General features: G+C 38.0%; 1 protein-coding gene across 1 annotated transcript in view; it reads left to right on the top strand.

Moving 5' to 3' along the window:
- The window catches only part of LOC135207195 (prohormone-1-like), a 217,889-nt gene extending 199,312 nt beyond the window's left edge, over window positions 1-18,577 (top strand). The window contains exon 4 of the mRNA XM_064238766.1: window positions 16,943-18,577. Coding sequence (XP_064094836.1) covers window positions 16,943-17,113 — 171 coding nt within the window. The 3' untranslated portion in view covers window positions 17,114-18,577. The remainder of the gene's footprint in view (window positions 1-16,942) is intronic.
- Window positions 18,578-25,072: the final 6,495 nt, after the last annotated feature.

The following is a 25,072-nucleotide window of genomic DNA, read 5'->3' as shown; positions in this document are numbered from 1 at the left end:
TTGGCAAAATGTAAAGCAAAAAAGGGAATGTTGTTACGGCACTTCAAAACAAGAAAAGCCGAACACATTATTATGCTTTATAAAACGTATGTTCATAGTCCACTTGAATATTGCAATATGATATGGTACCCACACTATCAAAAGGATATTGCACAAATAGAGAGTGTACAAAGGTCCTTTACAGCTAGAATAGAAGTTAAGGATCTTGACTACTGTGAAAGACTAAAATCCTTAAAATTATATAGTCTAGAAAGGAGAAGAGAACGCTACACGATAATTCAGGCATGGAAACAGATAGAAGGAATTGCCGAAAACTTCACGGAGCTAAACATATCGGAAAGAGCAAGCAGAGGTAGATTAATAGTGCCCAAAACTATACCAGGAAAACTAAGGAAAGCACACAGGACATTAATCCACTACGCACCAGCGTAGACAATGCCAGCGATCTATTCAATGCGCTGCCAGCTCGTTCTGGGCAAGGAATCATATCAGGAGTGAGCGTAGATGTGTTTAAGAATAAGCTCGACAAATATCTTAGCTGCATCCCAGACCATCCAAGATTGGAAGATTCAAAATACACCGGAAGATGCATTAGCAACTCTCTGGTAGACATTAGAGGTGCCTCACACTGAGGGACCTGGGGCAACCCGAACAAGATGTAAGGTCTGTAAGATAAGGTAAGGTAAAGTAAGGTCTCTCTCTCTCTCTGTCTATATATATATATATATATATATATATATATATATATATATATGTCATATCACATTATCGTGATTCATATACATACATCGAGCTACAAATGTCCTTTACTATTTAATTCGCTCTACCTCGGAATTAATATATTTTCGTACAAGTTACCCGAAGGGGAATTTTTTAGTCGATAAGAGATTTGTCGGCTCACGGGCGCGAACCATCGAATCCAACAAATCCAGGACGAACAGTGAAGCTTTAAACCACACCGCTACCGGAAGAGGCTATAAGTTTATGCCGCCTCCGAGGTCGAAGTGGGTTGATGCCAACTCCAGATCAACGAACACCTGAGAGGGACATGTATTTGTAGGTAAGAGGCGGCATAAACCTATACCCTCTTGCGGTGGCGGTGTGGTTTAAAGCTTCACTGTACGTCCTAGATTTGTTGGATTCGATGTTTCGCGATCGTGAGCCGACACATCTCTTATCGACTAAAAAATTCCCCTTCGGGTAAAACTTGTATGAAAATATATTAATTCCGAGGTAGAGAGCGAATTAGATATTAAAAGACATTGTAGCTGGATGTATATATACATACATACATACATACATATATATATATATATATATATATATATATATATATATATATATACATACACACATATATATATACCAAAACACACACACACACACACACACACACACACACATATATATCTATATATATATATATATATATATATATATATATATATATATATATATATATGTCTGTATGTATGTATGATATATATATTATATATATATATCATATTATATATATTCTGTCTGTATGTATTATGATGCATGTATGTATAAGGATGGACAGTGGTAATCAGCCAAAATATAGCCTTAAGGAATTTGAGGAAGACATCTCAGGCATTGCTAACGCTTCAAGGCCCAGCCCCTTTATCAAAGTTGTATAAATAAATATACATACATTGAAACAACATAAAAGACTCGGACTTAAAATAATATACTAAAGAAATAATAAGAGTGATTACAAAGAGAAACGTTAAAAGTCCTGGATAATCTTATGCTCAGAAAAGACGGGTGGAGGCAGTTTGTTTGTTTGTATGGTGTTTTTACGTTGCATGGAACCAGTGGTTATTCAGCAATGGGACCAACGGCTTTACGTGACTTCCGAACCACTTCAAGAGTGAACTTCTATCACCAGAATTACACTTCTCTTACCCCCTCAATGGAATGTCGGAGAATCGAACTCGTGGCAGCCGAAGTGACTGGCCAAGACCATACCGATCACGCCCCTCGGCATTTTCAGTGGAGGACAGAGTACATTTTTTCATTTTTTTTTTTTAATCTCTTTGTGACCAAAATGTTATTTCCACTGATGTTTACCAATCATTAATGAGTATAGGTAGATCTTATGGGATTTCATATGGACTGGCGAAGGTACATAGAGAAGGTATTCCTATACGACCTATAATCTCTTCTTACGAAGCACCCAACTATAAACTAGCTAAATTCTTAGTACCTCAGCTACTACGTGAATTATCTGTTAACAATGACTCGTTGAGAAACTAAGAACATTTTAAAGAAAGGGTTTTAGCTCAGGATTCAGACCTCTAGATACAAGTCACTCATATAAGTTCATGGATGTCCGGGTGTTTGAGAGAGATTTCCATTTCACCCCTTTCTGGATGACAGGTCTCAAGGAGTACGAAACTGGCCAAATGTTCAACTACCTAATTCTGCCGTAAAAAAAAAAAAAAAAAAAAAAAAAAAAAAAAAAAAAAAAAACGTTCGGTGCCAGTATTACGTCACTAACAGACCCGCTATCCAGAAAGGGGTTGGATGGATGGATGGATGGATGGATGTATGAGTTTTAGGCAAAAGCCCAGGCACTGGGGCCAAAGAAGCCATTCAGCGCCGTAATGGAGATTAAATAAATTACATTATGAATGAGTTAATAAGTGTAGAAGAAAATGGTTCATATATAAATTACCATATGAGAAATGAATGAATTAATGAAGAAATAAATGAAGAAAATGCTTAAATAAATAAAATATATATATCTATGATGTGATATCTAAAAAATAATTAAATGTTATTAAAAATATTTATAGACTTTAAAAAGGAGATGAGAGCAGAAAATATCTGCTTCATCTCCCAAAATATCACAAAGGGATTTACCCCTAAGATATATCTCTCTCTGGTTAAAATATCTGGGGCAAGCAACCAGAATGTGCTCCCCACTGTTCGCATCTCGCCACCGCAAGCACACACTGGGCGGCTGCCCCCCCTTCTAAAATAAACCTGATGGGTCAAATAAGTGTGCCCAATCCTCAGTTCTGGCCTTAAAACTATTTTGCTTGTTCGCCTTATCAGACTGGAAAGACGAAGGCCACGGCAATATATTATTTCTAATATTTCTGTACTTTCTATTATGGCAAGATGAGTAGTCCATCTTTTCTTGCCATTTGCTTAAAATATAAGACCTAAAAGGACCTTTTAGATCTGTATGAGGCACTTTACTAGGCTGTTTCTGAGGAGACACTAGCAGCTTTCGCTTCCCTATCTGCCATCTCGTTTCCGCAAATCCCCACATGTGAAGGGGACCCAACAGAGACAGATTACGCAAATAATACAAATGGAGAAGCGATTCCTGAACTTTTTGACTAACGGATGGAAGCTATTGAATTTTTTAATAGCTTCTAAAGTGCTTTTCGAATCAGAGTAAATGACAAAATTAGTGTCACTACTTTGAAACAATATATCCAAGGCAGAGACTATGGCTGTTAATTCTGCTGTGAATATGGGATGCAAAGTCAGGTAGTTTAGCTGTATATGCTGTATCACCAAGGATAACTGCACAGCCAACACCACTACCTGACTTTGATCCATCCGTATATATTTTTGTCACATTAGTATGGACAGTTTCGTGCTCCAAGAATTTTCCCCTAATCTCTTCCTCAGGGACAGTCTTTTTTGTTAAATGCTTTTTTGCACACGGATGCTTCTGGAATAACGCCATGGAGGATACACAGGATGTTTTACTTCCATGACTTTCTGGGATTTAAGATTATTACCCCTAACATCTTCATTAGTCTAACTTGGAATGGTCTAGAGGCTCTTATACCAGAAAAGACACCGTGAGGCTGCTTCCCTCAGCACCTGGAAAGAGGGATTTTTGGAGCACTTTTAATTCTTGCCATGTACCTTAATACTAGTTCTTGCCTTCTCAAATCAAGGGGAAGTTGGTTAGTATCAACATATATGCTTTCAAAACAGGCGAAGTTCTAAAAGCCCCTGAGCATATTCTCAGCCCCATATTGTGTACAACATCTAGTTTCCTTCAGCCTGGTTTGACAAGCTGAGGAATAAATCTGACAGCCATAGTCTAGCTTGGACCTACACAACGAGTCATATAGTCTCAGTAGGGATTTTTTATCAGCTCCCCAACTAAATCCAGAAACAACCTTTAAAATATTCAGAGATTTGTTTAACCTTAATCTTAAGGAGTTTATGTGGCTGGCCCATGTCAATTTCTGGGTCAATAGTCCCCATTCCCCAAAAATTTCACGTCATTTTCATAAGGAATGATAGATCCTTTTAAACCGAGTGTGGGAACCTCTTCCACACGCTGGCACCTAGTAAATCTTACAGAAACTGTTTTAGAGGAGGAGAATTTAAAAACCATTCTCATCAGCCCACTTGTAATGGCATTAACAGACCTTTGCAGATGTTTTACATACTGACAAGGCATCATATCCTGTGCAGTATCTTGCAAGGTCATTCAACAAAAAGTGAGCATTTAACAGGTGATGATATTGTTGGACTATACTGTTTATTGCCACTGAAAAAAGTGTTACGCTTAAAACGCTTCCTTGTGGAACACCCTCCTCCTGCACAAAGGTTGGGAGAGAGTGTTGCCCACTCTAACCTTAAAGAATCTCTCTGTTAAAAAGGAATATACAAATTTAATCATTCTTCCACATATGCCCATCTTGTGCAATTGTTTTATGATGCCAATTCTCCAAGTAGTGTCAATATGCTTTCTCAAGGTCGAAAAATACGCCAATAGTCTGACATCGTTTGGCAAATCCTTGCTGGATTTGATTGGTCAGCCTCAGCAAGGGATCAAAGGGTGGAACGATTTTTCCTGAAACCAAATTGAAATGGAGATATTAGTCCTTTTTGCTTCAAAGTTCCAACTAATCTGGTGTTTATCATTTTTTCCATCAGCTTACACACACAGCTGGTAAGAGCTATTGGTCTATAGCTGGTGGCTTGGGAAGCGTCTTTATTAGGCTTTTTTATGGGAACAATTATGGATATTTCCAGTCCTTGGGTAAAATTCAGTTTCCCATATTTTGTTTATAATCTTGAGTAGATACTTTTTGGCATCATCTGGGAGGTGTTTAAGCATTTCATATAAAACTGAATCACCCCCTGGAGCTGTTGATTCAGTTGAAGAGAGTGCTTCCCGAAATTCTCTTAAGGAAAATTTGTGATTGTATGGTTCAGATTTTCCAGATTCAAATTCAGAGTCATTTCGGCATTCCGAATCTTTGAAAATTCTAGAGAATAATTGTCAGGGCTGGAAAACTTGAGAAAAGTGTTTTCCCAGCTCATTGGCAACTTCAGTGGGCTCTGTGATCAGAGTGTTATTGACCTTTAATGAGGGTTATGGTGACGCAACAAATTTTCCACTTATTTTTTTTGTTTTCCTGATTTTGCGCCACACCACTCTCAATGGAGTTTTGGAATTTATTCCATTGATATAGTAAAGCCAACTTTCTCTTTTGGCTTTCTTGTCAAAAGCGCCGCTGCTTGGCTAACGCACGATTATAGATCAATTTCGACTGAGGGGAGCCACTAGTTTTGTATCGTCGGTAGCACTTCCTAGTGACTTTCCTCAGAATACCACGTCTTATTCCACCAGGGAACTGCAGGTCTACGAGGTTTACCTTTTGTCTTGGGAATCGAGCCCTCAGCACTCTTCAGAGTGGATTCAATGAAGTAGTCATAGGCATCCAGGTGAGAATTGAAATGACTCAAACTTCCTATCTAGATTGACTCCTTTACTGAACTTGTCCAGCAGCATCTTCTACCTTCCACTTAGGTAATGTTTCAGATGGAGCATTTACAACATATTTCAGATGGATCGGGTAATGATCACTTCCATTCAAATCTTCATAACAGACAGTTTTAAAGTAAGGTAGAATATTTGTGAGGAAATACTAAGGTCCAGTGCAGAGAGATGATTATTATGAATGCTGTGGAAGGTCATTGACCCATTATTATATAGGGCGACATCATTTGTGTCAATAAGGTCCTCGATTATTTTCCCTTTGCTGTCTAAACACAGATTCTTCCCCAAAGGGGGTTGTGGGGCATTAAAATCTCCTAATAAGAGAAAAGGAGTGGGAAGTTGGTTAATCAAGGCACTGAATATCTCCAATGTTAAAAGAAAGATCTGTGGGAGGGTATAATGAACAAACCGTTATCCTTTTGTCTAATAGACTGAGACAGCAACAGCTTGTAGAGTTGTATTTAATTGTATTGTGGAGTGCTGCAGAGATTTATTAACAATAATTGCAGCACCTCCATGGGCACGATCACCAATTGGGGGAAAAGAGTTAAAAATAGCATAATCAAGTCCAGGATTATAAGGAGAGTTACCTAACATAGTCTCCTGCAGGCATACAATCCCTGGATTGAATTCATGCATTAAAAACTTTAAAGTCTTCTGTCCGGGGGCTCTGAGACCCTTACAGTTCCACTGAAGGACATCGAACGTGAATGTTAAGGTGGTTAATGTACTACTTCCCACTCTTTGGAGGGGAAGTTACTGATCGTAGGGTGGAGAGGAAAAATTCTAATAAGAGATTGTTTCTTGATCCCTTTTCATCTTTATCAGAGATTAGGGTTCTTTGCCGACAAACAGCTTTCTGAATTCGAGGCTGATGCTCAGGATTTTTACTATGATTAGGTGCATCACTACTGCTATTAGTCTTGGGGCGGCAAGACTGATGAGAACTCGCATGTCTTTGAACTGGGTCTGCTTTCGGAACTATCTTCCTTGGCGGAGAGATCTCTTCCAGAACACTGTACCCATTTGAAGTTTTTATTATAAAACTTTCATTATTCGGGGATGTGTTTCTTATACGCTTCCTGGTGGGCGCAGCTTTAGTTTTATCATGTTTCTTAGTAACTGTGATAATTGATGGATCCGAGCTAGATCTCTCAGTTTGGACCACTCCTTTGGTTGCTTCTTGGTGATGATATTATTTGTGGATGTTTTGCAAACTTTGCTTAGGGGCTGAATTTGCAACCGTTACATTTGTATCAACGTGAGAGGATAAATTGTCCATGCTTTTGGAAGAAGGAAACAATTTTTAGTATTGGGCTTCAAAGCACTTGCTGACATAAGTTTCCGATATTATTTCCTGTGCAAGGAGAAATAGGTTTCCGATGCTTACTGTTATATTCTATTACTGGTGGCCTCTCATTGCTAGAACTCTTCATCAACTTTATACAGAAGCATAGGTAGAGTTGGCACTCTTGTTAGCCCCCATACCACACGCTTTGCTGCACTGATTGCTGAGATGTTCATTATCAGCCACTGCCAACACATCTTGCTCAAACTTGTATCTGAGGCAAGTCCTACTAATTGGAGAATGATCACCCTTGCACTGGAAACAATAATGGGCTGCTTCGCACTTGTCCAAATTGTCATGCTCAGCAGAGCACACAGAACATCTCTTATTGTTTCCACATGAGTCTTGAATGTGCCATATTCGAAACAATTGCGACATTGTTTAGGGTTTCTTTTATATTTTTTGACTTGCATCCTCTCATGGCCAACATTGATGGTTATCAGGCAAGTAATTGGAGGAGAAAGTTAAAAGCATAGCTGCATCCCCTTCCCCAATTTTTTTTACATGAGATACACAAGGAGGGCACCTTAGGAGAATCTCCTCCTCATTAAAAACATGCAAGTCTCTTGAATAAACTACCCCTTTCAGCGTGTTAAAGAATCTGTGCGATGTTATAGCCTCAATATTTCCACTTTCTGGGGGTTTAAACTTTGATAATAAAATAGCTTGCGTCTCATTGCCTGCTTTTATGAGTAAGTTCTTTCCATATCGTTTCAGATTCCAATAGGAATAGAACCCACTTTGTTCTCAATACATTCTGCAGCTTTAATGAAATTTTTCCTTCCCTCTTTATAACTGGCAACATGCCATTATAGGGGGAGGAAGCGTCCTGGTATATGTTGGCGGTCCACATACTTCATTCTTAGGAACAAAATCGAATGGCTCATCATTCAAATTCCTCACCGAAAACACCTTGGTGCTTAAAACAGAGTCATTTAGAATGTGGCCATTTAAATTCGTTTGTGCCTCACTAGCTTCTTGGGGAGAGGAAAATCTAATGTATGCAGAAAAAGACTGCTTGTCTTTTTCTAGAAGCATCTTAATCCTCTCCACCTTACCAAACTGTTTTGCGACACTATGCAAGCACTCGTAGTCTAACAAAAGGCTTGCATTAGTGCAATAAAGCACTCTATTGTTCATATCAAATCCACCAGTTTTAATAGCACCCTGGTGTCTCGGTGCATGAGTTGTTTGTGATCGCCGAGCTCATATCCGTGTCCGTGCCTGAAGTTGTCGCCAGTGCCGTTAAGTCGTCAGATCCAGGGGAGGGCAAACATTGGTCGATATCCATAGATTCAAATGAATATTTGTAGACCTGCCTTGTTTATATCAAAAGAAGGTATCGTGGGTCAGTCAGGTATTCAAATTCTCCACCAATGGCACAAGTGAGAGTCGACTCCCAATGGTCCACCCCATACCCTACCCTTACGGGATAGCACCAATACGCTTGCAGTGGCCCAGGTTATAAGCCTATCCGCCTGCTGGGAGTTCTGCCCCCACTAATGGGGACCGACTCCCCACTCCAAACGTATTGGTGTGGGCTTCCGGACGAAAGCCAGGAGTCCCATCCCAAACACCAGCCCCCCTGGATTCCGATGGGCTGCTGTTTTGGAGATGGTTCCGCCCTCAAGGTAGCAATGGGAGGGTCCCATCACTACTCTTGGGTCCAAACCATAATCAGTGGCGACTCAACCACCACAACCTGCCACAATTAGCTTCGAATGCAAACCCTTCCAAAACACGATCCCTTCTCAGACTCACCTAAGCAGTAAAATTAACAAAAGTGGAAAAATTCCACATAATTAATCCGAAATGCTAATAAAAAATATTACATGAAGGAGAAGGATGTAGTAAGAATGAAAAAATGGCAGAAAGAAGGAAAAAGTTCTGACTAATTAGTTGGATCAGCAGCTGGGCCCCAAGGACCACTGAGAAAAACAACCCCACCAGGCATCAGAGCCCAGCTGTTGGTCCCTAAGCCCCCTACCCACGCCAAGGGGTAAGCAGCATGGGGGGGGGGGGGGTGGGGGGGGGGGGGGTGGGGGGGGGGGGGGGTTGGATGGAATTCAGCTTTATGCCCGGAAACATCCATGAACTCACATGAATGACATGGTGAGTCTAGATATCGAATCACTTGTTACAAACGCACCTGAGGAGGAGACTATTCAAATCATTTGAATGATGTTTTTTTTATTAAGAAGTTGTTCCACGTTGGATGGATCGATTTCGCGCTCGGCTACCAATTGGAGTGGTCCGAAGTTCGATTCTCGGCTCGGCCAGCGCGGAATCAGAGGAATTTATTTATCGATATAATGTGGTTCGGATCCCACAATAAACTGTAGGTCTCGTTGCTGGGTATCAAATTGGTTCCTAGTTACGTAAAAATACCTAATCCTTCGGGCCAGCCCTAGGAGAGCTGTTAATCAGCTTAGTGGTCTAGTAAAACTAAGATATACTTACCTTTAAGAAGTTGTTCTGTTGGGCAGTGCATCACACAGCCTTTGTTTTTAACAATAAGTCTAAACATTGACCGGATGGCAATGGGTAGCCCATTGGGACAGGTTTTTGCTAATATTTTTATGCGCCATCTAGAGGACCAATTACTGAACAACTGTCCTCTCGCTTGCCACCCACTGTTTTACAGTCGGTACGTGGATGATACCTCTCTCTTGTTTAGGAACAGGGAACAGGCCGATTCGTTCATGGCAGTTGCTAACTCGGCCCACGCCAATATAAGACTTACAATCGAGTACAAGAGTGACAAACAACTCCCCGTCGTAGACACTGTGGTATCACGAGGTGATATTAGCTCCCATACCTATTCTAATGAAAAAGACCTTTACCAACTTATAGGTATGAATTTTTACGGTTTCTGTTGTTTCAGTTTCAAGCTAAACTCTGTCAATACTCTCCTCCACGGGGTTTATTGTTTAACCTCGAACTGGTCTGAGTTTCACAAAGAAATTTCATCGTTATACTCTTATTTCTCGGAGAATTATTTCCCATCCAGTCTGTTCTATAGACAACTAAATAAGTTTCTCAATAACAATATCATGCAGGAAAATTAGGTCTACAGCAGTCACAAAAATGCCATTTTATTCGAGTCTTCCTTTTATTCATGATGTGTCCTTTACTACCGGATTTAATTCATTAATACGGCAGTACTGTCCTGCTATAAGTCACTTCATTCCCACTAATCCTCTTACCATAGGTTCCCTTTTTAAAGATAAACTAAACCCTCTGACGACATCGAATGCTGTGTATTTATTTTCTTGCCCCCGATGTAGTCAGAGGAAACAATATTGTCGGTGCCTCTCGTAGGTTACTGGAAGTCGCATCGATTGTCACAGAGGTGTTCGATATCGTACTGGGGGGGGGGGGGGGGGGGGGGGGGGGGGTTTAGCTGTCGAATCCGGAGGTTTCAAGTATACGACAGCATGCTAAAAAATGCAAAACAAATACTGAACACGATCAATTAAAAATTTTGTTGAGGGCTCCTTCACCGAAGCAGCTGGCAGTCCTCGGGTCACTTTGTAAAAAACAGGTAATTCCGCAGTTGAACAACCAAACTGCCTCTACCCCTCTTTTCTTAGCGTAAGTTTACCCTGGTCTTTTAACGTTTGTCCTTCTAATTACTTGTATTATTTCTTTCCACTTAGATGGTAATACCTTCCTCCTGGCAATTTAAACTGAATGTTTGGGTTTGTTTTGTAGCATATTATTTTCAAGTCCGAGTCTTTTATGACGTCTTAAGTAATTGTATATAATTTTACAGCTTTGATAATGAGGCTGGGCCTTGCAACGTTAGCAATAAACCATGCAAATGCTTGAGATTTCTTCCGCAAATTCCTTAAGGCTATATATATATATATAAATATATTTATATATATAATATATATATAATATAAATATATATATAGATATATATATATATATATATATATATATGTTTTTATAATATAAATATATATATATATATATATATATATATATATATATATATATATGCGTGTGAATGTTTTCCTTGCAAATACTTTCTGGAAATGAGGGAAATACATCATTGGAGTAATACTTCACACATCTTTCCTCCTATTGAATTGCAAGCTTTTTTTTTTTTTTTTTTTTTTGCAGGGTAACTATGATTCCATTTCTCCTTCAGAAACAAAAAGGAAATTCTTATATAGTAAAAGAATACCGCACTTACAATACAAAAACGTATTTGTCACAGATAAGCGGACGAGTACTACTCAAGTTCCTAAATACGTTTAACAGCACACTGGCGAACTCTCCCAGTCTTGTGGTTGTGTGTAAATTCGTGCATTCATCGGAAAGTTCAGTTTACTCCATAATATCTCTTAATAGATTAAATTTGGTGAACAGTTGCTACCATTAAAAACCAAAGTTTCGGATTTTAAGAGACTTGCGAACGTAAATTCCAGTGGAAAAGTGTCGTGGTTGTCTAGTCGCATAAGTCTCGCACGAAAACCATTGGCCTGGATTATTAAGGATACATTATATGTAATATAGAGCGGCTACTCTCTCTCTTCGAGCAGGCTGCCGCGTAATTACCTTAGTTAAAGGGACGTGTAATTTAATGACGCTATTATTCCCGGTACTCATTACTGCCCTTTATGTAAACATTCCTTCCCACATTTACTTTTAACCCGATTTTCAAGTGACGAGCTTCTCTTACCCCCTCCAATATGACTATCGTTATAGTCTCTCCTCTTCCCATCACGTTAATCTGTGGGCTGGTCGATGGTAGAGCTCTTCTTCTTGTCCACTGACGAGAACACTCGAGTGTCTCTCAGGTGCGGTTAAGCGAAGACCATAATGAGAATGGATTTTACCACCTGCTGTTGATGGGGAGGGGGGAGCGACAGAGCGATTAAGTGGGTATAGTTTTGAAGGAGGCAGAGAAGGAGTTATACCCGTCGGCTGTGTAACTGATACGAGAGTTGGAGCTTTTATGTTTGTGCTTATGACCTTTACGAATAGACCTTGGAGCTTCTTCGTTAGCGTTTATGAACATTACAAATAGATCTTGGAGCTTCTTCGTTAGCGTTTATGAACATTACAAATAGACCTTGGAGCTTCTTCGTTAGCGTTTATGACCACTACAAATAGTAGATAAGTGAGCGTTTTAAGATCATGGGATGAAATACAGAATTTGCTCGTTCCCTGGTGTTTCATACGGTAAAAAATATAAGTATACTCCATTCTATCCACCCTTTTTTTTATCTTTAGAAAATATACATTAAAGCAGATTTGCAGTTATGTTATGGCATTTACATATTTTTAAAAATGTACGTATACTCCATTCTATCGCCCCCCCTTTTTTATCTTTTATTAGAAAAAATACATTAAAGCAGATTTACAGTTATGTTATGGCATTTACATATTTTTTTCATTTCATAAATGTTCCTCATATAACATTTACCTTTATTTAGTAACATTTTTCTTTGAACTATAAAATACAATACTTGGTCATTAACACTGAAAATGTTTTTTTATTTTCTAACACACATCGTAGGAAATATGTTGTTAATTTTGAACACAGTGCTGTTATTTTGCAACTTTTCTGTAATGTTTGTTTGTTTGTTTGTTGTTTGTTTACATGGTTTTTTTACGTTGCATGTAACCAGTGGTTATTCGGCAACGGGGCCAACGGCTTTACGTGACTTCCGAACCACGTCGAGAGTGAACTTCTATCACCAGAAATACACATCTCTCACCCCTCATTGGAATGCCCAAGAATCGAACTCGCGGCCACCGAAGTGGCAGGCCAAGACCAAACCGACCAGGCCACTGAGGCGCTCGGAGCCGTCAGTGTCGCACAAATTCTTTTCGCCCAAATGCAAAAGATGCAAATGTTCCTCATCTCTTGGCTTCAACAGATTGCTACATTAGTTCCACCTATTACCCCCTTTTTACTGATCGTTCCTCCCATTGTATCACTCTCTGTATGGACAATGGACGCAATGGGCTCGTGTCTCGTAATAACGACGATTAAAATGATGGAAACATCCTATTTTAGAAAATCCGTCTCATTACTTAGTTGCGGCGGCGAAACGCATTGTTCATTTTTAATCATATGATGTAAGTATCCTTGATGAGAGAAGTTGCCTTTCACTTTTATTTGGGCTTTGCTTTGAGGGAAGGTTTCTTGAACACACAACGGGGCATATATCCTGATTCATCTCCTTTTAAATGAGATTGTCATTTGCGAGTGCCTTAAAAACAGTTTTTTATATAATATAAATATACAGTTTTTAATATACATATATATATATATATCTATATATCTAGGATAGATAGGTATTATACTTATAATATACATATATATAAAAATATATATGCACACATATATATACACACACACACTACATATATATATATATATATATATATATATATATATATATATATATATATATATATATATATATATATAAGCATTAAGCTACAAATGTCCTCTAATATCGAATTCGCTCTACCCCGGAATTGATATATTTTCACATAACGTTAACCAAAGGGGATTTTTTTATCTGATAAGAAATTAGTCGGCTCATGGGCGCGAACCACGGATACCTAGAAATCAGGACTTACAGGGAAGCACTTTAAATCACAAGGTTATCACGAGGGGTTGTAGCTTAATACACATATATGAATCATGGTGATGTGATAGGACTCACATATGTATGTATGTATGTATGCATATATATATAATATGGAATGATGAACACGAGCACGTTTCACATAAATTTCTGAATCACATCAAGAACCAATCCCGGTCGCATATTCCCGAACTGTAGCCGAGTACGGACACCTTCCTGAGAAAATTGGGCCGCCATATCTTAAAAGCTAACCATAGAATCTAATTGAAACATAATCTCATTACGTTTCACACATCCAAATTAAAACTAGACCCCCTCTTACAACCTGACCCAACCTGACCTAACCTAACCCAGGGGCACGGCAAGAAAAACAATAAAAAAAAAGGGGGGGGGCCCGGGGGGCCCTGGTGCATTAGTACTATACATCTCGAGAATTTGCATTCCGGGTCTCTCAAATGTAAGGCCAAGTCAACTGGTAGCGGCTTGGCCTTCTATTATATATATATATAATATATTATTATATACAATATATAATATCTATATATATATATATATATATATATATAATATTTTTATATATATATCGAGCTACAAATGTCCTTTAACATCTAATTCGCTCTACCCCGGAATTAATATATTCATATATGTTTAATTGAGGGAGAATTTATTAAGCGATAATAGAATTGCCGGACGGCAGGCGCGAACCATCGACCTCTCAATTCCAGGACTGGCAGTGAAGCCTTAGGCAACCCCGCCACCGATATATGTATCTGAATCACGTAATGTGATATGAGTTATATCTATATATATATATATATATATATCTAATAATATATAATATCCATTATATAATATAATATAGTATATTAATATATATATATATATATCATATATATTGATTATATATACTGAATATATATATATAGAATATATATATATATATATAATATATATATATATAATATAGATAATATATAATTATTATATATATATACATAGATATACATATATATAATACATATATATAATAATATATATCTTATAGATATATATATTATATATATATATATATATATATAATAAATAGTATATATATATATATATATATATATATATAATATATATGTGTGTGTATATTATATATATATTATATATATATTATTATATATATATAATATTAAGGGTTTGTCCCAGTAAGGTACCAGACCATTACGAGTAGTATTGATTGGACACCCTGCGTATATAAAGGACTTTCACTTACTTGTGGAGTAAGCCTATACAAACTACTTTGTTCTTGTTGTTCTTCTTCTTGCTGTGGGGGTAGGAAAGGTCTATGGAGGAGCCTGTAAAGGTCTGAAAAAGGTGTTTTGCATTGGGTTAGACATACAAGAATTTTAGGATAGGATATATATGATTTATTTATTAGAATGAGAATGTACAAATAAAATAATGTGCATGCTAAACAGTACAGAATAATTATTATAATAAAATAGAAACAAGGCTCTATTTGACTGCAGGTTTTAACAAGTTTTAATTTATTTGGTGTGATGAATTTAGGCAACGTTTCTGTTCAATAATTTTGCGTTTCTACGTGTAACTGAGAATATATGTGAATGTGTTTAATGTGTGTCCTTTTTTATTTGATCCTAGTTGTTAGCATAAGTAGTAATAAGTATGAGTATTAATTACAAAGGCCACTTCACGTTAACTTAGGATTATAATGTTTACAACTTATGCGTGACGGGAAAATCTTGTACGTGGCCCGAGTAAGCTGGAGATCGCACCAAGCCTTGTTTATATGTAAAATTGTATCGTCTTACGATGTGTCTTAGGTTACATTAATTACTTCTTCAAAATCCTTTCTCCATGGTTGAAAAACTTAAAATACTGAACAGTGCGAAATACGTAGCGCAAGACGATGTAACTAAAGCGGGTGATGATCTGCACTTGGTAAGAACAAGCAGAATTCAGAGGGTGATGCTTCGAAAGATGTAAGTCAGATTTCGAAAGTAAGTTCAAGGTGCACAAATAGCGTTCGGAGTGCACCAACTCGCAAATGAAGTTGTCATTGAACAAAGAATAAACCAAAGAGCACTGAGGTTTAAGTGCCAGTTTGGAACTCATCTCCGATGGACTGGTGGAGTCCTTTGGTCGTTGACGTAATATCCTAACCACATCAATAAACAAGTGAAAAATGAAACTTCGGTAGAATCGAAATTGCTGTATGAGCCGCGGCCCATTAAGCTTTCAGTCACGGCCTGGTAGTGGACTGTCCTATACAGCTGCCAGACGCACGACCATGGATAAATTTATCGCTAAATAAAAAAAAAAATGCTAACGTTTGATGATTGGAGGGTGGTTGATCAACATAGCCTTTTGTAGCCCTCTACCCTCTGGTAGTCACGAAGTTCTAGTGGAGAACTCGTTAGCAAGATACTTCGTATACTAAGCCAGTTAGATAGCAGAGGAAACTCATAAAACATCTTAAGGAATGGAAACAGATCAAAAGAACACATGAATTATGGTGTATTTATCTTTGAGTTCACTACGTCATTGAGAGAGAACAAATCTCACAGCATATTTTGTTTGTTTACCAAGATAAAGAGAGGTGATTTTTACTATAGCATTCTTTAATAACGATGACGCAAAACAAATACAAATCTTATAGCATATTGAACGATCTATCGCAATGATACATGACTCAAAACTGATTTTCTTGTCATTTCAGGTTAAGTAATTAAGGTTAAAATGAGTAAAAACCTGTTTCATTCAAGGTTAAATTTAGTTTGTAAAAACCTGTTTCATTCTAGTTTAAAATTAGTTAGTAAAAACCTCTTTCATTCTAGTTTAAAATTAGTTAGTAAAAACCTCTATCATTCTAGTTTAAAATTAGTTAGTAAAAACCTCTTTCATTCTAGTTTAAAATTAGTTAGTAAAAACCTCTATCATTCTAGTTTAAAATTAGTTAGTAAAAACCTCTTTCATTCTAGTTTAAAATTAGTTAGTAAAAACCTGTTTCATTCAAGGTTTAATTCAATTAGTCAAAACCTGCTTCACTATAGGTTAAAAAACCTGTTACATTCGAGGTTAAAATTACTTAGCAAAAACCTGTTTCATTCGCGAACACTGAAATCTACTGATAGTGGCTATCGCTCACTCACCGCTTCCCTCTCTCTCTCTCTCCGGCAGCTGGTTGACGACGACGGGTCACTGGACGCAGCGCTGATCAACTACCTCTTCGCCAAAGTGATGGTCGACCGTTTGAGGAACAACGCCGACGTCCGGGACCTGCAGAGGAAGCGCTCCTACTGGAAGCAGTGCGCCTTCAACGCCGTCAGCTGCTTCGGCAAGAGGAAGTGAAGTCGCTAGGGGTAGCGGAGCTCCCAGCAGAAGCAAGCAGCTGCAGAAGAGTAAACACGAAGACGAGGAAAAGCAGTCAGTCAGTAGTATCATTGAGCGACGACCCAGAAACGGGAAGGAAAAACCTGGAAAAGTCTCTTAAAATCTGGAAGCGATTCGGAATCAAATGTCACCATCAATATTCATCTCAGTATTGTCTTTGTTGGAGGGGTTTCTCCCATCCAAAAAAAATTCCAGTTATTTCTGTAATCATTATGTCAGGATATCTGTAGTAACTGCTTTTCTGGGCAACATATCATTAAATAAAAACAAAGTGTACTATTGCATATAGCATAACTTATATACGTGTCTGCAGTTCTAGAAAGATAAAATCGTTCAAATTCAGAAACCACTTGAAATGATTAAGGACGTTTTTGTTTCATTTCCTATTTGTAAACATAGAGTGGTTGCTTCGTCAACAGTAACGTTAAAATTATCTATTTGCACCATTTGCTGTCACTTGGTCATGCTCACCTTGTTTCGAAAAGACACAAATTGACTCATCTGAAATGATCTAGCAATGTTCTTCGGTTACTAAGAAGTCCTTCTCAGGCACAATGCTCTTCTTATACTTCTGCGTGGTTGCCGAATACATCGACCAACAACTTCCCAAAAGCTTTCTCCCTCTGGCTTTCTCCGCATCTTCTGCTCCTTTCACTCTCTCCTTTCTCTCGTCATATCACTCTCCCTCTCAAATTCCCTAGTGACATATCACGGTATGAATGAAATCTACAGTTTAAGAATGACTGGGACTTTCTGATTTCGTGCTGGCCTGCCCAAATTGTCTCGCCTCGGAAGTGGAGAGATTTTTCAGGAACTGCAGATATTTGGATTGGGTGTTATTATCATTTTTAGTAGTCTAGTCTGTATAGATATAATAAACGCTTTCGAAGATAGTTCTCTCGGTTTATTTCCTCTTCGGCTTCGCCGTCCTTCACCTGGTACTCGAGAAGATGCTTTAGTGAGGGACTCCATTGACAACCGACTGTCTCTCCTTCGAGTGACTTTTACTGACCTTCCAATGCTTTCTATGGCGACGCGGTTTGACCTTCCTGTCACACGTGAATTCTGCGTTAGAGGTCGACTCACAAACAGGGACCTTATCGACTCAGATTTCGTCAATCAATGAAGTGACTGGTTAGTGCATCTAAGGACCTCAGCGCAACAAAGGATAGGCAGGCGAACATCATCATCAGACCCTTTATAAGTAAGTCTGTCCCTTAAGATCAACCACTTAATGGAAACCTTGAATTGGCTCTAAGACGCGATGGTAAGGTCAGTGTCAGTTGCATCCTCTTACTATCTGTTTGATTGAGTTGCAAGTGTTTTAGTTTCTTCCTGCGTCAAACAAAGTTAGTCAGAGATTAGAAACACTTCCTTCGGTTCTTTGTCGCATATATTTTCAAATAAAATTGGCTCATCACTCGCAGTGTTTCATTAGTCATGAGGCTGCTAATGTAACCTTCTCCCACGACAGACTATCGACTTGAATCACCTTCAGCCAAAAAGCCCGAAGTTTGGTTTGGGCTGAAAACATACGTCTCAGTTTCACTTTTAATATGTATTTTTAGTTATCTTTCTGTGTTAAGATGTAAACGAGCAGGAAATACCCAGAAGAACGGCACATGAAACACTGTCGCGGCCCATGAAACTTCCAGCCACGGCCCGGTGGTGACCTGTGTTGTTGGCACCTCAAGTCATGGCTAAATTCAATCTTAAATAAAATAAAAACTACTGAGGCTCGAGGGCTCCTTTGGTATGCTTGAAGATTGGAGGATGGAAGATCAACATGTCAACTTGCAGCCCTCTACCCTCAGTAGTTTTTAAGCTCTGAGGACGGACAGGAAAGGTGCAGACGGACAGACAGATAGCCATTTCGATAGTTTTATTTTACAGAAAACTAAAAGTGCAAAAAATGGCAAAAGTCTGTTACCGATTTTCTAAGCTGGATTATAATTTTTTTTATATCACAATGCTTGCAAGAATCAAATGAGTGTCTTTACTGCTTAGACACAGTTGTTCATGACTTATAAATTTTCTGTTAAAATAATAGAGCTCGTCAAAAAAGACAAGTCTTTGAGAAAATGCACTGCAATTGCAAACCACCTACTAATTATGCTTGGTAGTGAAATGACAATATGACGACGAAAACACCTTTGCCTTCAAGGTGAATGGAAATTCAGCTTTCAGTCTTCCAAGTTCATGGAGAGATGACTGGAAACCTTCTGGAAGTCTTGGCGGACTCAGTAGGAACGATTTCCAGGCTTCTTTCCGTCAATCTTATATAGTAGACTGATTGAGAAACAAGTACCCGTGCTGGCATACGGCCGACTCATTCTCCAACAACAACATCAATCAAGATCAGAAAACGCAAATGCGAACTGGAAAATTTCTGGATAAAAAAAAAACTTCGTGTAACAGCTTCAGCAGGAGCCAATCGTTTCTGCGAAGCATCTGCCCCTGGCACATGATTAAATGCTTTACAAATGGCTAAAATTAAAACCAAGGATTATTACTCTTTAAAGGGAGATTTTAAAATTTGACACTGTTAATTATATATATATATATATATATATATATATATATATATATATATATATATATATATATATATATATATATATATATATATATATAGATATATATATACATATACATACATACATACATACATACATAATACACTATACAAACATGCGCGCGTACACTAACACACACACACATATATATATATATATATATATATATATATATACTGTGTATATATATATATATATATACATACATACATACATACATACATACACAAACATGCGCGCATACACACACACGCGCGCGCGCGCGACACACACACACACACACACATATATATATATATATATATAGTATATATATATATATATATATATCTTGAACGTTTATACAGGCATGCATGCCTAAATAAGAATACACAAGATTACAGGTATCCCCGCTAATAATCGAGATTTGCATAAACCTCAAAAATATGTTTGCACATGAAATATATATAATAATTGTGTTTATTATTTGGCACAAGGAACAAGCAAAGTTTGCAAATGTTTTCCAGTTCAATCTACAAAAAAAAAAATAAATAAATAAATAAATAACTATTACAATAAATGTCAAACGTAAAGAGGACCTAGATAATGGACCCCAATAACAGGCTAATCTGAAGCTGAATATAGAATTTAGGCCAAAGGCCAAGCACTGGGACCTATGAAGTCATTCAACGCTGAAATGGAAATTGACAGTAAAAGGTTTGAAAGGCCTAACAGAAAGAAAACCTCAAAGCAGTTATACTATGAATCAATTGGTAGGAGAGGGTGGAAAGTAAGACGGAAGAAAGAGAATATGAAAGGAGGTAGAGTAAAAAGAACGAAAGAGGTTGCAGCTAAGGGCCGAAGGCACACTGCAAAGAACCTTAAGTAATGCCTAAATTGCACCACATGAGGTCTACTGACGGCACTACCCCCATACGGAATGGCTAATCTGAAGGGACTGCTACAGATGACTACGTGAAAAAAAAAAAAAAAAAAAAAAAAAAGTCAAACGAACGAAGTGAGACCAGATGTCAACTAATGAAGGAAGTGAACAAAACTTTGACCTACTTCGGGACTCTTGTAGATGAAATCAATTTCAGTCGAAGTGACGCTTCCTTATATCAACTTAAACAACAAATTCACTTCGAAACGGCTCCTCTTCCATTCCCTAGGGAGGTCAATGAAATGTGTTAAAGGAGGCGATTGAAAGAAACGTGATTTTAATTTGATCGTCGCCAATTAATGGAGAAATGATTAGGGAGAGAGTTTGTTTTCTCGTGTTTCGTAGTCATTAAATAACAGGTGTTGTTTTCAACAATGCAAATGCAAAGCCGTTGGTTGCAATGACACGAAATTGTCACGATAGCTTCACGTCGACTGATTACAATTTTCACAACAGATGCCGGAAGTTTGCGAGCTAATTAGTCAGCGGTAAAATTGTTGTTTTGTTTGTATGGTGTTTTGACGTTGCATGGAACCAGTGGTTATTCAGCAACGGGACCAACGGCTTGACGTGACTTCCGAACCACGTCGAGAGTGAACTTCTATCATCCGAAATCCTACACATCTATGACTCCTCAGTGGAATGCCCGGTAAAATGGCTGTGTAGGTTTTGGGCCCTTTTCCGAATCAAAAACGGAGGATTTCTTTCACTTATGCGCTTATACCAAAATCAAAGTTGTCATTATTTAAAAAAAAAATTCTGTTGTCTCCATCGTAATGAGAGAGTTTTGATCACCACAAAAGTTAAGAATATTTTAGTTCAACCAGAACCACTGAGCTGTTAACAGCTCTCCTAGGGCTGGCCCGAAGGATTAGTAGATATTTGTACGTGTCCTGGAACCAATTGGTTACCTAGCAACGACACCTACAGCTTATTGAGGATCCCAACCACATTGAGAAATGAATTTCTATCACCAGAAATAAATTCCTCTGATTTCACGTTGGCAGAGCCGGGAATCGAACCAGGACCTTGAGACCACCAATTGACATATTTTTCTGCTGAGACAACTTATTAATAACAAAATATGTTCCCAGAACCGGTAGTCAGTTTGGCCTGAATTCACAAAAAGTATCGTTTCCGCTGTGACGTCCGGTTCTTGGTTTGCCGTAACGAAACCGAATAAGGAGTCGTGATGAAAAAGGACAGATAAATGCGCCAATAAACTTTCAATCTAGAGTTAACAGGAGTTAAGTTGAATATAGTAGAATTTAGGCCAAACGCAAAGAACTGGGACCTATGAGGTCATTCAGCGCTGGAAAGGAAACTGACAGTAACAGGAAAACCTCAAAGCAGTTGCACTATGAATCAAGTGTTAGGAGAGGGTGGAAGGTCAGATGGAAGAAAGAGAATATGAAAGAAGGTACAGTAAAAGGAACGAAAGTGGTCGCAGCTAGGGGCCGAAGGCACGCTGCAAAGAACCTAAAGTCAAGCCTACAGTCCATCGCATGAGGTCAACTGACGGCCCTACCCCCCTACGGTGCCTAGAATTAACATCGACGTGACTTCTTTGGAAGAAGCAACGAATTGTTCGAGGAGCAGCCATTCTTTTCCACAATGTACAGTGATGAGCAAAATGTGCAATTTGGGTCTCCACTGCAATTCGAACGTTGATTGCAAACTCGTCCTGCCCCCCACTTCCAAATATAGACGTCTTGTGGGCAAACTTTGCGCCAACCAATTAATACTGGAGGAAAATAGAAGACGCTCTTACAGATGGCGAGTGTGACGCTGCCTACCATTTTTACCCCTGGTGCGAGGTTCGACGCACACACTCTGAAAGATGATGGCCTTCTAACGCGCTTTTGTAGATATCTGATGATATCAAGACTTGTAGAAGCAGCGTAGCTTGCAGATATGCACTCGAATAACAGGTGCAAATAATTCAGAGATGATCAAGGTTTTCTTTTCAAATTATTCATAGACGGATGATCAAGATTTCCTTTCCTTTGTGTAATATTCAAGACGTTGTTATACAAAAAGAAACAGAGCAGGTTCTGAATTCTTTTAGAACCGTAATTGATTCTACAATGTCCTTTGATGAATAGCGCTCATGTGGAAAAAAATTACTATTTAACGTATTCCAGACTACTTGTTTATTGAGCTTCAAGTATCTGCGATACTACTGTTATCCAAAGGCCTTAGAACGTCGCATGACTCAATAATTAAAGTGAATAAATAAATAATTAAGGAAATGATTAATTAAATGAAAGTAGAACTGCGGCTTAATAAATAAAAAATAACTCAATTAATAATACATACCAATAACTCATCCTCATGAGATTACATTCCACCTCAAGATTAGATAAGCAATTTGACGCTCCTACCAGGAATCATGCGCTCAGAATTCTCAAAGCAAGACATGATTGCATCAGAAGTTCCAAGGCTTCTGTGGAAAACGTTTCGATATTCACTCCCAAAGTCCATTTGGTGCCTGTTGCAACGTCCATATCAAGGAACAGACCTTTTACACTCTAAGAAATAACATTTATGCAAATTAATTTCACTGAAGGAAACGCTTCCAAAAGCAAATACCTATATATTTAGTTTTGATCTATATCTATGATAGGTTTGCAACACAGCTACAGCTAATGGGTATTTTGTTTTTCGCTTCAAAAACTTATCTGCCCAAAGCGTTCCACCCACGCCGTTGTCAGTGAAGGATTATAGGATATATATGAAGTATGCTCCATATGTTCCCATATCCATCCCTAGCATCCTTGACCCCGACATAGGCCTGGTTCTGGGTACTTCCAGTCTCAAGTTATGGTGCTTAAAAACCTGGTGTTTACTGTTCATACGAATTGGGTACATGATTCAACAATGATTGCAATTGACGTGTGTGTGTGTGTGTGTGTGTGTGTGTGTGTGTGTGTGTGTGTGTGTAGAGAGAGAGAGAGAGAGAGAGAGAGAGAGAGAGAGAGAGAGAGAGAGAGAGAGAGATATTAACAATATCACCTACGTATGCAGGGTCGTTTCAGAAACTATTCATAAGGGAAATACAACATTCAATTTCCGAAAAGATCATGGAAATACACACACGTGTGTTTATATATATATATATATATATATATATATATATATATATACACACACACACACACACCACACACACATATATATATATATATATATTATATAATATATATATTATATAATATATATATATATATATGGAAGAGTTCACAAAAAAATTGCATCAAAAAGTAATCCACAGTAACACTGTATGAAAGAAATGGTGAGCCGAGTGTTTCTTAAAAAAAAAAATCTTGATTTACAAGACTAACTGAATGCAAATAGAAATTCTTTATTACTTTACGACCGTTGAACAAATATCTGCATCTCTTATCATACCTGTATCTCATGGTATAATGATAATAATATAAATGAATTAAGAATATAAAAAAAATTAAAATAATAAAAAATATAAAATATAAAATTAAAAATAAAAAATATTAATAAAAAAATTAAATAAAAAATAGAAATAAAGAATAAAAATAAAACAAACAATCCTCATGTAAATCACTTCTATTTACCTTTCATCTGATTTCGTGAATTATTCAGCGACAGCGAAAGGCACTAGTTTCCTATTAAAGCCTCAAGACATCACAACATTGACCCCCCTCGTCTTCGTCCTTTCTGCAAGCGCTGAATCAAGGCATCTTCCCAGAAGTTGCAGTAGGTTCGGAACTGGCTCGAGTTCCTGGATGCCATCACGCGCGAGACTAATCCGCAATTTGTCATCGAAGAAAAAAATTCTCTCTCATAAACCATAAATTTATTGGTGCCTGAAACTGGTGGCGTGGACTCAAGGAGAATAATCTTCCAATTAAAAAAACTATCTAATCTGTATAACCAGGCACAGAAGCTGCAATAAACTACGTTTGTGCGCAAGGATGAAGAAAACAAGTGAACATCGAGTAGGAACATCCTTCTCAGTCCTAGACCTCTCGCCGAGATTTCGAATAATACATTCCCTTATTAACTACCGCACGACACGCTGCATGCGACAGTGTTTTGGGCGGAAAGAGAGAGAGAGAGAGAGAGAGAGAGAGAGAGAGAGAGAGAGAGAGAGAGAGAGAGAGAGTAATTCTTAAATCGACTATCTTTAATCGAAGAGCGTGAAATTCTAGGCGAGACTTTACATAAAACTAGAAGAAAAAGGCGTTAATGTTTACATCTTCACAAGAATATCGAAGCTCCTATTTTATATAAGTTATATATTTGCTAATAGCAGTAAAATAGTGATGTTAATTTACACTTTTAAGCAACGTGTGTATATTTCTTTAGCACCGAACTCCTAAGGAAGAATATTCCCTCGTAGTGTAAAACTAACCTGAGCCAAAGCAGACCAGAGGAGCA

The sequence above is a fragment of the Macrobrachium nipponense genome, chromosome 32 (assembly GCF_015104395.2).
Source record: "Macrobrachium nipponense isolate FS-2020 chromosome 32, ASM1510439v2, whole genome shotgun sequence".
In the NCBI taxonomy this organism is placed as follows: Eukaryota; Metazoa; Arthropoda; class Malacostraca; order Decapoda; family Palaemonidae; genus Macrobrachium; species Macrobrachium nipponense.
Note: the sequence above shows the minus strand (reverse complement) of the source record. Positions and strands in the feature narration are given on the sequence as shown.